At 43.0% G+C, this 15084-nt stretch overlaps 1 protein-coding gene across 2 annotated transcripts; it reads right to left on the bottom strand.

The window, feature by feature from the left end:
* Nucleotides 1-1425: 1425 nt before the first annotated feature.
* Nucleotides 1426-14587, bottom strand: ZBTB37 (zinc finger and BTB domain containing 37). Of its 2 annotated transcripts, none has more exons than XM_044000212.1 (4): nucleotides 14493-14587; nucleotides 11791-12745; nucleotides 10112-10211; nucleotides 1426-2883 (listed from the first exon to the last, which is right to left on the bottom strand). In XM_044000212.1, exons 2-4 carry the CDS (start codon nucleotides 12711-12713, stop codon nucleotides 2395-2397), a joined length of 1512 nt encoding a protein of 503 aa, XP_043856147.1. In that variant the 5' UTR covers nucleotides 12714-12745; nucleotides 14493-14587; the 3' UTR covers nucleotides 1426-2394. The 2 variants fall into 2 exon arrangements, with proteins under 2 accessions (XP_043856147.1, XP_043856148.1); XM_044000213.1 differs by having other exon boundaries at nucleotides 11791-12742; nucleotides 14493-14504.
* Nucleotides 14588-15084: the final 497 nt, after the last annotated feature.

Here is a 15084-nt window from a genome sequence, read left to right as displayed (position 1 = left end):
CATTTTAAATTGTCTAAGTGACTAACAAAGCAACAAAGTATTTCCCGGCACACTTTCTCTTATGAGCAGAATAGAATTAAAATTTTCTTCTTCCTTTTTTGGTAGGTTTAAAAGCTATGTCTAAAGCAGCATCTTCTGGACTCATCTTCCTTTTTAAACTCAAATATGGCAAAATCTGTCCAAACACCTCATAGATCAGTGACTAATGAAAAGCTCCTCTAAGGGTCTCAGTCTAACCTGAACTCCCTCTTGGTTTGGAACACTGACAATCCTTAGATAGCCACTGAAGACAGCTCTCACCATATTATGTTGCTGCCCCATTCAACAGTGGCATGCCAAGGTCCTTGATTCTCAAAACAAAATGCAGCTCCTGAAACGGAACAACCTGTTCCTGAGCAATCTCCGAAGCAGGTTCCCCCTTTTTTTATGGGCAGGCTCTCACTACATGATAGCATCAAACCCCTCGAAGAAACTGTGCCTTCCTGGACCCCTCCAAAAAAACACAACCTCTCTTTGAGGAGGGAATACAGTAGGGCACTCATAATTTAATGAATAACACCCTTAATTTACTTTTTAATAGCCACCCTTTGCACTCCAACTTGTTTTCAGAGAAATATTCTTCTCTGCCCCTTTCCACAGATCACAGAATGTTCTCAGGAGGAGAGGAGGGCCTGCTAATGTGTTCACAATCAGTTCACCATCATTAGCATGACTAATACCCAGTTAAGTTATTTTTTCATTTTCACGTGCCTCTGCACCAAAGCAATCTTAAACCACCGCAGAATTTAAATAAAGCAAAACTCAACAAGAAACCAATAATCTTTCCAATAATGAGGGAGGGCAGAGATTTTTCTCTTCTATTTGCACTTGGGTCTGAAAGCAGTTACTTACCTGCGTACCCTCTGTATTAAAAAAATCCTACTATAGGCACAAGCCTAATTCATTCCCCTCTAGGGCAGGGTATATGCAGGTCTGGTTAGCTCTCTCCATGATTTGCAACTTGAGAGAACCTCATTAATGCCTAAAAATGCCAGTGAATATTGCTAAATCTTGAGAATGAACAGGAGAACAAACATAATCAAAACTGATCCCTTGTTCATTTGCTACAAGTGGGACTACATTTTGAGTGTTCATGATGATGTGGTAAATGCCCCATTGTGTACTATTTAAAAAGCAATACTCTCAAATGAACACTAATTTACTGAGGGGTTTTTGTGAATTGGCAGACTGGAGACATAGGAATTAGTGAGGTTCTTCAAATGAACAGGAAATATAAGCTATTACATTTGTAGGAGGGAACTGAATTATGGTTGAATAAGAACAATAGCTTTATATTTCCTGAACCACAATGCTGTTATAACAAATTTTTTTTTAAAACTTCATATAAAATTTATCAAACTTATCAAACATGGAGATATATGGATTTAAAAAGACAACCCAGCATCATTTCCCTGGGAAGTGACATTTTTGATGTACAATATTGCTGTTATTTAAGACCAGGAGCCCAAAGAAGCTTGACAAGACTTTGGCGGTCAGTCTCCAGCTCATTACTCCACCTGTGCCAGAGCCAGTGCCTAATGCTTAGAGATGTATTAAGCACTGCCATGTGCCTCCCCTCCCCCCAGTCAAGAAGTCGCAATGTGGTCCTGTGCTAATCCACATCTGCAGACACACCGTTTCTCTCTCCTCCTCATCTCCCTCACCCCACACCTCGTCTCCCAAATGCAGCACTGCCTAATGCAAACCTCACAGTTGCTAACTTAACTTCTGGCAGCCTGTGGCGCTTACGGTCACAGTTGCCTGGATGGGGCGAATAGAAAGCCCCCAATCACATTCTGTTGAAAAGAAACTTGAGAACAACAAGGACCACCAGAACTCTTCTTTTTCTTTGACTGTGGAAACAGCATTAACTGGCAGGGGAGGTAGAGGAGCAAGGCCCTGTCTTTACCAGCTCCCCCTCCTCTCCCACAGCTGATCCAGATGACAAGGCCCGAATGCTGTGCTTGTTGAAGCTGGGACATTATAGCAACCAAGGTCAGTCACCTGGACCAATTCACAGAGTTGAAACCATGGTTGGTAACTAAATGACAGTTTATCCTGGATTTTCTTAAAAAATTTTTCTTAAAAAAATTAACAAACCAAAGCTGTTGATCCCTGAATCAGAAAGCTGTTTTGCTTAATTATTTTCTGAGGTGTGAAGTGGGGGAAGGGAAGGGAAGAGCCTCGAGTGTTTTTGTGTACTTTGTTAATCCTCTAGTTTGGCAACATCTTGGGAACTTCTTCCTGTCTGGCGATGTGGCATTTTGTGACTCCAAGAACCAGCCCATGGCCCAGATGCTGGCTGCTTATGGCCCAGAAGGGGCAGAGGACCCTCCCCCTTTCCCCTGCCATCTTTCAATCTGGCCCAGTGGTGGATACAGATCCCTGTGCAGTCTCCCCAGTGGCAACTGTCTCTTCCTGCGGGGGTGATTCTTCCTCTGCCTGTCCCCGGGATGTGACTGTTGTCTCAGGGGAGATACTATGAGGCCCCTCTAAAGGCATGCAGCCTGGGTGATTCTTGCGAAAGTGCTGGTTCAGGATGGCCTGGAAGGGGAAGCTTTTGCCACAAACGTGACAGTGGAAAGGTTTGTTGCCTGTGTGCTTGCGGATGTGATACTCCAGCTGATCTTTGCGGGTATACTTTTTGCCACACATACGGCAGACAAAAGGTGTGATCCCCATGTGTAGGCGCATATGGCGATCCAGGCTGCCCTTCTGGTTAAAGGATTTGGCGCAGTAGATGCAGGTGAGGCGGGGATTGTAGCGGAACCACCTCTCAGATACTTCTTGTTCACGAAGATATTCTACATAACCACTTACTCCAATCATTGCTGACTCTTCAACCTGTACCAAGAGTGGAAAACACACAAGCACATAAAATATTAAATACAAGTAAATCTAAATATGTTATTTCTTTTTAAAAAAATCTATTATGTGTCTATGTTATCTCAGGGAATTCAACCTCTCTGGGCCTCAATTTTATCATCTGTAACACTGGTACACTACCCAACACTTGTACTCGACCTAAGGGACTTGCTGGAAGATCAAATGAAACATCTGGGGGTGAGGAATGAAGTTAAGAACCAAATGACTGCTAGAATTACTAGAAATAAGGGGGGGAAATTACAGACACCTTCAGTTTTTGAGCACACAAATAAAATGAAAAATATTGCCAATATTCTGTTTCATTACAGCCCTGTTCCCATTCATGCATGATTATGGTGTAGAGTTCTTAAATCTCTAACAGAGATTTTGGAGTAGTTGTTTATTCTTCATTTTCCAAGAGGACATCATAGGTGATGTCTAAACCTATATGTGAACTGAATACATGTGAGGCAGAGTTATATAAAGCCTCACTCTCTCTTCCAGAGTCACTAAAATCCAGTGGCACGACAAAAGACAAGATGACTGGCAATAGGCCATGATGCAGTGGGTGACCTTGATATCTTCAATGTCTGACCAAGTGTTCCACAGTGCCTGCTTCATGGTCATTGGGACAAATTATTTTCATCGACCCATTCCATCAGAGGTAGAGGTACAGGGTTGAGGGAAGTCTTCACAAGCTTGTGGTAGATAGCCCCTTTAACCTGCTGGGTTTGTGGGCCAACAGTTACCCTCAGCCTGGTTTAGCCCATCTGCCAAGATGGGGGGTATGGGCAAGGACTAGCACCTCTGGTGTGAGGGCTTGCTGAGCCTTTTTCAGAACTGCTCGTCCACCTTTGGTGTCCACCTATCACCCAACACTTACTAGTGGCTCCAAGAAGCTGTAGCAGATGGGCTAAAACCAAGTTGACATCAAATATTTGAGTTTGGGCCTGGTGAAGGATAAGTGTTATCCATGAACCAGCTTCAGAAAAGATTGGTACCAGGTTGGCTGCAGGGAGATGAATTTTTCAAACACAGCAATTCTTCTAGACAGTTAACTAAACCATAGAGGAAGATCCCACACTAATGAAATCATAGGTCCTTTGATGTATTCTGCTCCATTACCACATAAAAGGAAGTTAAAAGTTACTTTCTGGTTGATAGACTAACTGAATGCTTCCAAAGCACCTTTTGTTTTTTTGTTTTTGCGGGGCAATGGGGGTTAAGTGACTTGCCCAGGGTCACACAGCTAGCACGTGTCAAGTGTCTGAGGCCAGATTTGAACTCAGGTCCTCCTGAATCCAGGGCCAGTGCTTTATCCACTGTGCCACCTATCTGCCCCCTTACAGCACCTTTTAGATAGACTACAACAGTAAGATAAGAGGAGGACCAACTAAATCAACCTCTTATTCAACAGACTTAGAAGCAATGTTGGACTGGTGAGGTCCTTTGGATCTATCTACATAAATCAAATATCAAAACAACAAACTGTGAACACACAGTAGGTAGCCATTTAAAAACAAAAAAGACACAAAATAGGATTAATCTTGAGGACACAAAAGGAATTAGATTTATCCCGTGTAGTTCATACAATCAAAGATTTAGAGCCACAAGGGACCTTAGTGGCCAATAACTCTAACACTCTTATTTTTCAGATGAGAAAACTGAGGCTGAAAGAGATTAAGTGACTTGCTAGGGTTACACAGCTAGTGTCTAAGCTATTATTACTTAGGCCTTCTTCATTCCAAGTCCAGAGTCCTATTCAATCTACCATGCTGCTTCTCAGAGGGCAAAATTAGTGCCAATAAATAAAGTTAAAAGGAGGCATATTTTAGCTCAATTTAAGTTGGATTACATGACTGCTAAGGTGTTTTCCAACTAGAAGTCTCTATAAAAGTGCAAGTTGCAGACAGTAACCTTTTCTCTAAAACATTCTTAGTAACTTTTCAATATACTATCAACATTGTATACACATCTCACAGACAGGTGGCTGATCCAACATCTCAGAGCAAACTTGTAGAAAAACTAGAAAGAGAACCAACCTAGACTGACTTATTAATCTAGTGTCCTACACTTATTCACTTTATGAAAGTTGGAAGCGATAAATATATAATACTTATTGAGTTCTCACAATTCCCCTACTGTTATCAGCAGCGTGGTATAATGGAAGTAGTACTTGCTTTGAATTCCTAAGTTCTAGCTCTAACACTCAATATGTGTATGACTCCAGGTCAGCCAATCTTTCTGGGTCTCAATTTTATTATCTGTAAAACAGAGACAATAACACATCATCTTTCTAAGAGTTGGTGGAAGTGTTTTCTAACTGTATAAGCTATAGAATATAAAGTATTATAGTTAACTGAGGAATAACGTGGCACAGGCTGGAAAGCCAGTCACAATGGCTACGTGACTGGGCAATTCCTTTAACCTCTTGGTGCCTCAGGTACTCTAACATCATGAGGCAGAACAGGTTCTGACCTGCATTGGTAAAGGGCACTTGCTTCCTACTAGTTTCCTATACCAAGGAAGTTATAGGTCTGGACTAAGAAACAAACAAATAAATAAGTAATGAACTATTAAGACATGGTTCCTGTTCTCGAAATGCTTAGAAAACAACTAACTAAAAGCAGGGGAGATGTATATTTTTAATTCATGTTGACAATTAACTCTTCATATTGCCTACCCTAAGACAACTGGTCTTGTGGAATACTATGTGTAAATAAGCATTTTTATCATCTAATTTGTCTATGTTATATACAGCAAGCTTTAATTTAAGCAGCTGAAAGTAATCTTCAAGTTATATGACGCAATTATATTTTTCCAATTTCCCTCAGATTCTAAAGTAACATTTTCTTTTGGGTAATTAAATTTACTTTACCACAGTGAAGTACCAAATTTATTGTAAGAAAATTTTGGAATTATGATATAAATAGCATTTAAGCTTTTTTGTTACTAATTAGACAATGAGTTCTTGGAGTTATAAAAGAAATACCTTCTTTCTGCTATTTATGTAAGAAGATAATATGCAGGCAATGAAAAATTAAGTTTGGTTCCTGAAGAAGGATGAATTAAGGCAGAGCATTAAAAGCAGATTTCAAGGGCATGGAGGAAACTAGATTTCTAGCTCTTTGTGAAGAGCCAATGATATCTTAATTTATTTTTTAGTCGACCTTGCACATTTAGAATCTGAATAATGAAGCCATCTAATATAACAAATAGATACAAACATGAGTTCTTCTCAACTGAAAGTAAACTTGGAGGACTGAATACTTTATCTGAAAGCTATAATACAATAATAATAATACCTTGGATTTATAGAGTGCTTTCTTCCAAAGTGTTGCATTAAAATTTCGTCATTCAGAAGGTATTTACTAAGTTTCTCAACCCTGCTGATTTCTGTAGACGTCACAAACAGAAAAAAACAAACCAACAACTTTGCTTTCTAAATGTGCTGAAAGAAACTATATTAAGCAGAGACCAGAATAACAGTGGAAATATGGGGGAAAGGCCAAAGTTAATTTTAGCTATTTGGAAGACTATTTATTTAATTTGTTAATCCTATATCCTTTTCTCTTTAAAAAGTGTTGTCTAGGGGCAGCTAGGTGGCACAGTGGATAAAGCACCGGCCCTGGATTCAGGAGGACCTGAGTTCAAATCTGGCCTCAGACACTTGACACTTACTAGCTGTGTGACCCTGAGCAAGTCACTTAACCCTCATTGCCCCGCAAAAAAAAAAAAAAAAAAGTGTTGTCTAATAAGACAATTGCTCTAGCAATTCTAACAGGGCAAGGGAAATGGATATTGTGATGTTTAAAAAGTTGAGACATAGTTTCTCAGTAACTTAATAATTTTATTAAGTTATAAGGCCAGCAGGTTATTAATAAAAGGATGGTCATTTGGCCATCTCTTAGACCAGAGACAATCATGGCTTTGGGGCTCATAGTTTATATAACCTGGGGGGCTTAAAGCCTTTTTCTATCAGGTGTTAGCTGGATGAATCATAGTTTAAAAGCCATCTGGTTTACTTTGTTAGTTTCATTTAAAGACTTTCATCACCAACCAAGAAATATTAATTGAGCACATACTATGGACTCAGCACTATAAAAGACATCTATGTGTCAAGAGGCCAGGATGGTACAGTGGAAAAAGTACTGGATTGGGAACAAATTGGCCTGGATTCACATTCTTGCTTGACTCAGACTACTAGTGTGACTCTGCAATAGTTTCTAGATGTCTCTTGGCCCTCCCTCTCTTCAGGACAAATTCCTCTAAGATCTCTTCCAGCTCTAAAACTGGACCCTTCGGGGCAGGTAGATGGCACAGTGAATAGAGCACTGGCCCTTGAGTCAGGAGGACCTGAGTTCAAATCCAGCCTCAGACACTTAACACTTACTAGCTGTGTGACTCTGGGCAAGTCACTTAACCCCAATTGCCTCACCAAACCAAACCAAACCAAACCAAACCAAACCAAAAAACTGGATCCTTACTGGGGAGATGAGACACACATAAAGTAGCAGCAAACAATACAACACAAAATACTAAATTGTGTGACGGAATTGATGTACAGTAGGGTTTTTTTGGGGGGGGGAGGGGATGGCTTTATTAATACATATAGTTGTTTGTCCTTAGTTCTTGAAGAGGACCATGACATTGGGGTGATGTCATGACTTGCTGTGAATTGGATTTAAGTGAAGGAGGGCTGTGCAAGGTCACCAACCTCACTTTCTCCTCCAGTGCTATCTGGGTCCAGTGGCAAGATATATATGAGAATGCCTGGAGATGGCGGTGGATGTTTGAAGGCAATTGGGGTTAAGTGACTTGCCCAGGGACACACAGTTAGTAAGTGTCTGAGGTGAGATCTGAACTCAAGTCCTCCTGACTCCAGAGCCAGTGCTTTATCCACTTTGACACCTAGCTGGCCCATATATTAAAAAAAAATACTTCTTAAGGTTTACAAGGCCTCTTCCTCACCGCGTTTGACCTAAGTAGTGCAAGGATTCTTACTCTCCAGCAAAGCCAAGTCTGACTGTAGAGTTGACTGCCTTTTCCACCATACCATCAGTCTCTACATTCAGAGTAGAATTAATGAAGGAAGTATGCCTTCAACATTAAAGGGTATAAAAGAATGGGGACACATATAGGAGGACAACAGAGAATACTTTAGAAGGGAGAAACATGAATAAAAGTCGTGAGTTAGGAACAAGTGAGTATTTCTCAGAGAATGAAAAGATAAACCTATCTGAAGCTGATGAGAACTCAAAAGGGAGGGTGGAACCAATCACAGAGGATCCTGAAGCCAAACAGAGGAATTTACATTTGTTTTGGTAGATGTATTTTGGAATACTGGAACAAACTATACTTAGGAAACTTTTGCCTACCCCTTTCTTTTAAAATGTGGTTGAAACTCTTCTATGAAGTCTTTCTTAAGCAGATGAATTCACCCTATCTTTCCCTAGCATTGTGACTGTGTACATGTTGTTCAGTTGTTTCAAATTCTTTGTGACCCCTTTCAGAGATTTTCTTGACAAAGATTCTAGAGTGTTTGCCATTTCCTTCTCCAGCTCATTTTACAGATGAGGAAACTGAGGCAAATAGGGTTAGTGACTTGCCCAGGTCACACAGCTAGTAAGTATCTGAGGCCAGATTTGAACTCAAGAAGAGGGTTTTTTTTTACTTCAGGCCTAACACTCTATTCACTGCACCACATGCCTGTATACATGCTGGTGTACAAATGAGTCTTTGGTCCAAGTATTCTAGTGAATTAGTTATTGTTAGTGGTCTTGTCTTCCGGTGAGATGCTAACTTTATTTGCATAATAGTCACCATCACAGAAAGAATATATCCTTCTTTAGGGCTGGAGGAAAAAAACAGACTCCCAAATGTAACTACCACTTGAACAAAGCTTTTATTTTGTGCCTCTAATTTCCTGTTGTTTTTTCCAACTTAAGAAAACGTTTTTCATGGTAATAATGACAATTCCTTTTTATGATACCATAAACATAGTATAAATACAAGTAGTCAAGTAATAGGTAGGTCCTCTCAGCACCCTAGGCAACTCTCTAAGACTGAAACTTGAAGGGCAGGTGCCAATCTGCACTGGTAGATGTAGTTTCCTCACTGAGTTCCCCATATCAAAACACAGGTCTAGTTTAAAAAGAAAATGAGATTACAGCAACAACTACAAATTGAACAAAATATGACCGGTGTGCTAGAGGTCGATAATAACCTACATTTATTTTTAACATTAAGGTTTATGAAGCATTTTCCTTCTATAAGGTAGCTGTGTAGTGCCAATGTACAGAAAAAGAACTTGAAGCTCACAGACAGGATGTGGTTTGCTCAGGATCCCACAGCTACTATATGCTGGGATGCATTTTGAAACCAAGTGTCTCTCTCTCTCTCTTTTTTTTTTTTAAACCAAGTCTCTTGATTCCAAGTCCAGCATGCTATCCACTAGGCCACAGTGGCTAGGGCAGCTGTCACAGTAGCTTATAAGAAATTATTAAAAAGCAAAACCTTCCATGGCTTCTCTTTTTAAGTAAATGGCCATAGAAGAATGACAGAACTGCTCAAAATTCATTCTCCCTCTTCACTTGGCACATGCTTCTTCCAGTCCTCAGTTGGCCTACTATGTGAGATACCATTTCACATCTAAGCAAATAGTCCAACATTTGTACAGTGCTCACTGGTCAAGAAACAGAATAATGCTCTGTGGATAATTACAAAGAAAATAGAAGACAAGGTTCCTGTTCTCTAGACTTTATGATTTATTAAAGGAGATAAGTCTAATACAAATGAATTGTAAGTGCTTAATAAATGCCTTTTCTTTCATTCATTTAAATACATAACCCAATAGGAAGGCCATTAAGTTCTACTCTCCTTGCATGTACTTTGTTAGAAGTTGGTTTAAATTCTCCGAGAACACAAACTGTCCTTGTATTCCAAAAGAAATGCTACACTGTATTCCTGCTGCTTCTTCCCAAACTTCGAGCTTTACCAAACCAACCCTTTTTTGGAGTGTTGCAGAACATGTGTTTGGAAACAGACTCCCTCTCCTTTTAACCTTTATTTTTCCATTAATTAAAAAAATGGTAACCAAGGAATTTCTATGGTGATCAAAAGGGGAACAACTTTAAAAGATTACATTGTACTTGTTGAAATGCATCCTTAAATTTCAACAAAGTCCTTCAGCTCTGTCACTACATACCTGGGAGTTAGGCTGCTTAGGCTCATCCATTCTCCCAGGAGATTCACTTCGGGCTCGGTGTCGCTCAGTCAGGGTGACAACACTGCCAGAAGGGCTAAATCTGTCGGCAGAGGAGCATACATGGGGTAACAGAACAGTAATGTTAAAGAACTTCTGAGTGATGAGGTCATTCTCTCAGTCTATGGATGATAAAGGGGAAAGCAACATGGAAAGGCATGATGATTTTCAGCATGGTAACTGAGAAATGCTCATAATGGGTCCATTATGATTTGAAGTTAAGAAATCACATTTGGTTTAAGAAATTAAAAACTATTTTGCAGAGTGAGAGCTCAATGGCACATAATGATCTGATGGCACTGAGGCACAATACATTAATAAAATGCTTATGTCACAACAGCAGTACTAGGAAAACACTAAGAAATCTGTATAATGACCCAAGGAACTAAAATTAAAGCCTGTAATTCCTGGGCCGGTTACTTTGTGTGACCAATTACATTTTATATTAGTAAGGGATCAAATACTACTATATTATGTTTTTAAAAATCAGATTAATGAATGAGTGATAGAAACTAAATCAACTCCTAGGTCACTTGGATTTAAACTCCAGTTACTTTTATCACTGGTCAAACCTTAGGGACAAGAATCAGTATGGTCAATAAAGAGTGCTATTCACATATCTATATACTCTCCATGAGTTAAGGGTCAAAGGAGAGAAAACATTCAAAATGTGACCATCTGAAGAAACGAGAGAGCATGGGTTATCTGCATTTCTGTGGTACTTACTGATATCTGCAACAAGGACTTAACAGGCCACTAATATGTTTTAAATCTACTGTTTATGCAATCAGAATTCGTTTTTTATCATCAGGAGAGAAAAATAGAATATACCCTTTGGATTGAATTTAACCAATCTAAACTATGGGGGAGGATGCTTAATGTACTTTCAACTTAATTTGATTAACACCTGTGCTCATTACCCCTCCCTTAAAGATATATACATATATGTCCTTAGCTACTCATAAAGAAGTATGTTAGAAAGAGAAAAGTGGGGAAACAGAGAAAAAAATAATGAAATGGTTGGGCCCTTGGCAGCAGTAGCCACTAATCAAGGCCAGACAGAGAATATATTCAAATGACAAGCTGAGAAAGAAATGAAAAAACAATCCCAAAAGAATCTCCTTGGCATCACACTCTATTACCCACAGAGAGCCAAAGAATCACCAGGCCCATACCAATGCCTCCTCTGGAGGCGGTGGCTAAAGGAAAGTGAAGCAGGGCTACAAAGAAAAGTGAAACTCCCCCAAGCCACCTACCTGTGTGATAACATACCAAGGAAGGGAAAGGCCGCCTGGTTCGTTCCCAGCTGACGGTCAGCTCCCTGCCTCGAATCCGAGGAAGCCCTGGCAATTACTGATGCTAGTGTGGCTGCAGATGCTATTCTGATTCATGGAAGTGTCTAACTTTACCATAGTTCTCACAACACTGTGAATACTTCAGGACTAGGAGCTTCCTGCTTTAAAAAAATAAGAATGCAAGTCTTTTGGCACACCTCCAATTTCCCCAACAGTCAATTCTTATTTCCTCTAAACAACAGGTAGGGAAGATGCTCTCTAAGCCAGAGAGATGGCCTGGATCAGTGGTACCTGAGTGAGTCAGGAAATGCGCAAAAGAAACCTTACCTGTCCATTTCACTGCTGGTTGGCCGAGTGGCCTTGGGTGCTGAAGACCCCAAGGCATAATTCTCTTGTCCTCCTGCCCCATGGCCTGTTGTATCGATCACCATGGCGGCAACCTCTTCGGCACTACTTCCATCTTCTCCAGAGGGCTGATTCTCTGTCCCAAGCCACTCCTCCAGATTCTCAGTTTTGATCCGAACTCCTCCAAGAACTCTCACCTCATCATCACTCCGACCCCCCCGGTCAGCTACCCCGGTCTCCACATACCACTGTCCTGCACGGTTAATCCGAAGAATGGGCTCCCGGCTCTCCACATCAGAGCTCTGCTCAATTATCTGAGGGCTGGTTGATTCTTCAGGGGGACTGAGCTCCCTGATGTCCAGCACTGTGCTAACTTGGCCTCTCCGGCTCCCCTTTGGTGTGTTGTGACGTGGGCTAAGTGGGCGACTTAGATTTGGAGTAACTCTGTGAGATTCTGGGGGTCTCTCCGGGTGCTTTGTCCTTGTCTGACCTAATTCTGCCTCAACTTCTGCCACATTAATCTTGAAATGTATGCCCTCCAGGATCTGGGTACATTTGTCTATGATGTGCTGCATCTGTAGGAAACTGGCAGCTGTTAGGTAACTGATGATATCTGCCAGTTGTAGACATATCCGCCCAGTGTAACAAAATGAAAGGAGCTGCTCAAAAACAGTAGGATTCTTGATGACCGATATGGAGACAGTACTCATCTCATTCAAGGACATATGGTCCCGGAAATAGGGAGAGCTGGCAGCCAACACAACTTTATGAGCCCGAAAAGCCTGTCCTTGCACATTGACCACAATATCACAGAGTCGACCCTGCATGCGAAGTTGGTTGAGGTGGCTCAGGACTGAGTTGCTAAAGTCAGGGATCTCCAACTGTATGTTCCCACCTTTCTCCATGGTGTGCCTGATGGTACAGGCTTTCAGCCCTGCTGGAAGAGGAAATAGGAATAATGACTATGAATCATAACTACATTCCAAGGGTGCTTTACATGGCACAAGTATTTGGAAATTTTACTTCAAAATACCTCTCAAGAGAACAAAGTTATTTTCCCTAGATTTACATTCAGAAAGGGCAGTATTCAGAAAGGTTAAGTCCACTACTCCAGGGTTTGTGGTAAGTCATCATGAAACCTGGAAAGAAACTTTGGACTTTTATTACACTATCTTTGTTTATTAAGTCTATTATAGCTTCAACTTTGATGCAAGAGTTCAACAGAGAAGAGAAATAATAAAGCATTTAAATGTTTGACTTTTTTAATGTATATTTTAAATTATTTTTTTCTAGATAAAAAAATGGAGACTTTTGGGGGGGAATATGAATAATGAACATTAATAATAATGAATAAGCAAAGTTACACAAAAACAGGGCAGATTATGATTAGCTAAGGTTTGTCAGGCACCTCTAAACATCTTATTGCAATCCCTGCCCTATGTTAAACATTTTCTAGTATGACTAATAACCTATTTAAAGATATGCCAGTTTTCCCAAGTAAACCAGCCAGTTCCTGAAAAAGCTGGCTTAGGACACAAAGGCAAATCTTGTTTTAGGAAAACTGCCACAGGTAACTGGAGTCGGCAGTGAAGTTGAAGTGCCATTATCTCCATGAGCTCTCCAAAGCAGGGCAGACTTGCCCCTATCAGAATTCAGACCTGGGAGTTTTTTGTGGTGGGTTTATGATAGGATGAACCTTTGGCTAACCTGGTGAGGAAAACTTCTAAGTTTACGAAGTTGTGTTCAAATTTGTTGGAAGCAAGTCAGAAATTGTTTCCCACGAACGAGTGCACTGGTCTGTCTGAACACGAGTGTGGGGCTATCTCTGTTACCTGGGCGTGTAGTATGCCTCACTTCAGGGAGTGACAGTGACCTCGCACCCCGGCTCTACACTCCCAAGAAGGCTTACTGCTACGAAGGGGTATATAGATAGGTAGAGCGATAGATGCCTATGTGGTTGCCACTTCTTAAGCTCACTGTTATCCAATCTGAGCCCCCCCCCCAAGCCTATTTGTGTTTGTTTTGAAACATTTAATTCAAAGAGAGCCCGGCCGATGCCACACGGAATTCAGACGTGTTTATTTTGGAGCCTACGCCAGCGCCTTTTTGCGTGGTGGTAGAAGTGGTTTCCTTTTTCCAGCAACTCCCAAGTGGGGAGGGAGGAATCCCCGGGAGAAAAGTCTCTCTGTCTGTCTGTCTCTCCCATGCGTAGCTGGGGGTCCCGCGGGGCCGAGGAGTTGTGCTCTGTTTGCAGACGGGAGGAGTGGGCAAGGGGGCATGGCTGGGAGGGGGCAGCTCGGGACAAGAGGGCACGGGGGCGGGTCGGCCGGGGAGGGGGAGAGGGGCTGCCCCCGGGAGGGGGCGTTCCTCCCGGAGTGGGTCCAGCCGGGGTGGGGTGTGGCTGCAGGGGATCGGTGCCCGCCGGTTGCCAGAGTGGGTGGGGGTCTCGGGGGGTCTGGAGGGAGGGGCCCCGAGCGGGGGGGCGGGTCCGCCCGCTCACGGGGCGGAGAGGAGGGGGTGGGGTGGGGCGAGAAAGGTCGCCCCGAGATCCGGGGTAGGGGCCCCCCCCCAGGGCCGGGCTGAGGGGGGAACTGGGCGGGGCGGACCCAAGAGGGCCAAGGGAGGGAGGGGGGAGGCCGGGGCGGAGAGCCGGGGCCCGGACCCCACCGAGGAGCAGTACCTACCTCCGGGGGTGGAAATGGGCCGGAATGGGCCGGAACACCGTCCCGGAAGTGAAACCCCCCGCCCCCTCCCCCCGAGCGGGCGACGTGCCGGAAGGAAATCACTCACCCTTACACCGCCCCCCATCCTCCTCCTCCTCCTCCTCCTCCTCCTCCTCCTCCTCACTTGCCCCCTCCCCCATTCCACTCCTCCCCCTCCCCCTTCCTCGTCTCTTCTCCGCTCTGCTTCTCAGGCCACAGCCAGGCGTCACGTGCCCCTTAAGTCCCGCCCTCCCCCCCCCCCGCCGCGGGCTGGAGGAGGGTCCACGAACGGGTGAACAAGCGGGGGGCGGGGCGGAGAGGGAGGAGCAGGTGTAAGAGCGAGAGGGAAGGCGAAGAAGAGCCCCGGCCTCCAGTTCCCGCTCTTTGGCAGAGGCGGGGCGGACGCCGCCGGAGGAGGGGGCGTCGTGACGTCACGCATCCTTTATATAAAAGGCCTCGCTGCTGCTCTTCGTTCTTTCTGCCTGGGAGCTGCGTCTTTACTTCAGGTAAGTTCTACTGCCGTTGGCGCGGCCTGGCCTCTGCGGCCTGCCCTCTGCAGGCCTGCCAGTTTGGG

The sequence above is a fragment of the Dromiciops gliroides genome, chromosome 4 (genome assembly GCF_019393635.1).
Source record: "Dromiciops gliroides isolate mDroGli1 chromosome 4, mDroGli1.pri, whole genome shotgun sequence".
Taxonomy (NCBI): Eukaryota; Metazoa; Chordata; class Mammalia; order Microbiotheria; family Microbiotheriidae; genus Dromiciops; species Dromiciops gliroides.
The sequence above is the reverse complement of the archived record's forward strand: the minus strand, read 5'-3'. Positions and strand labels throughout refer to the sequence as shown.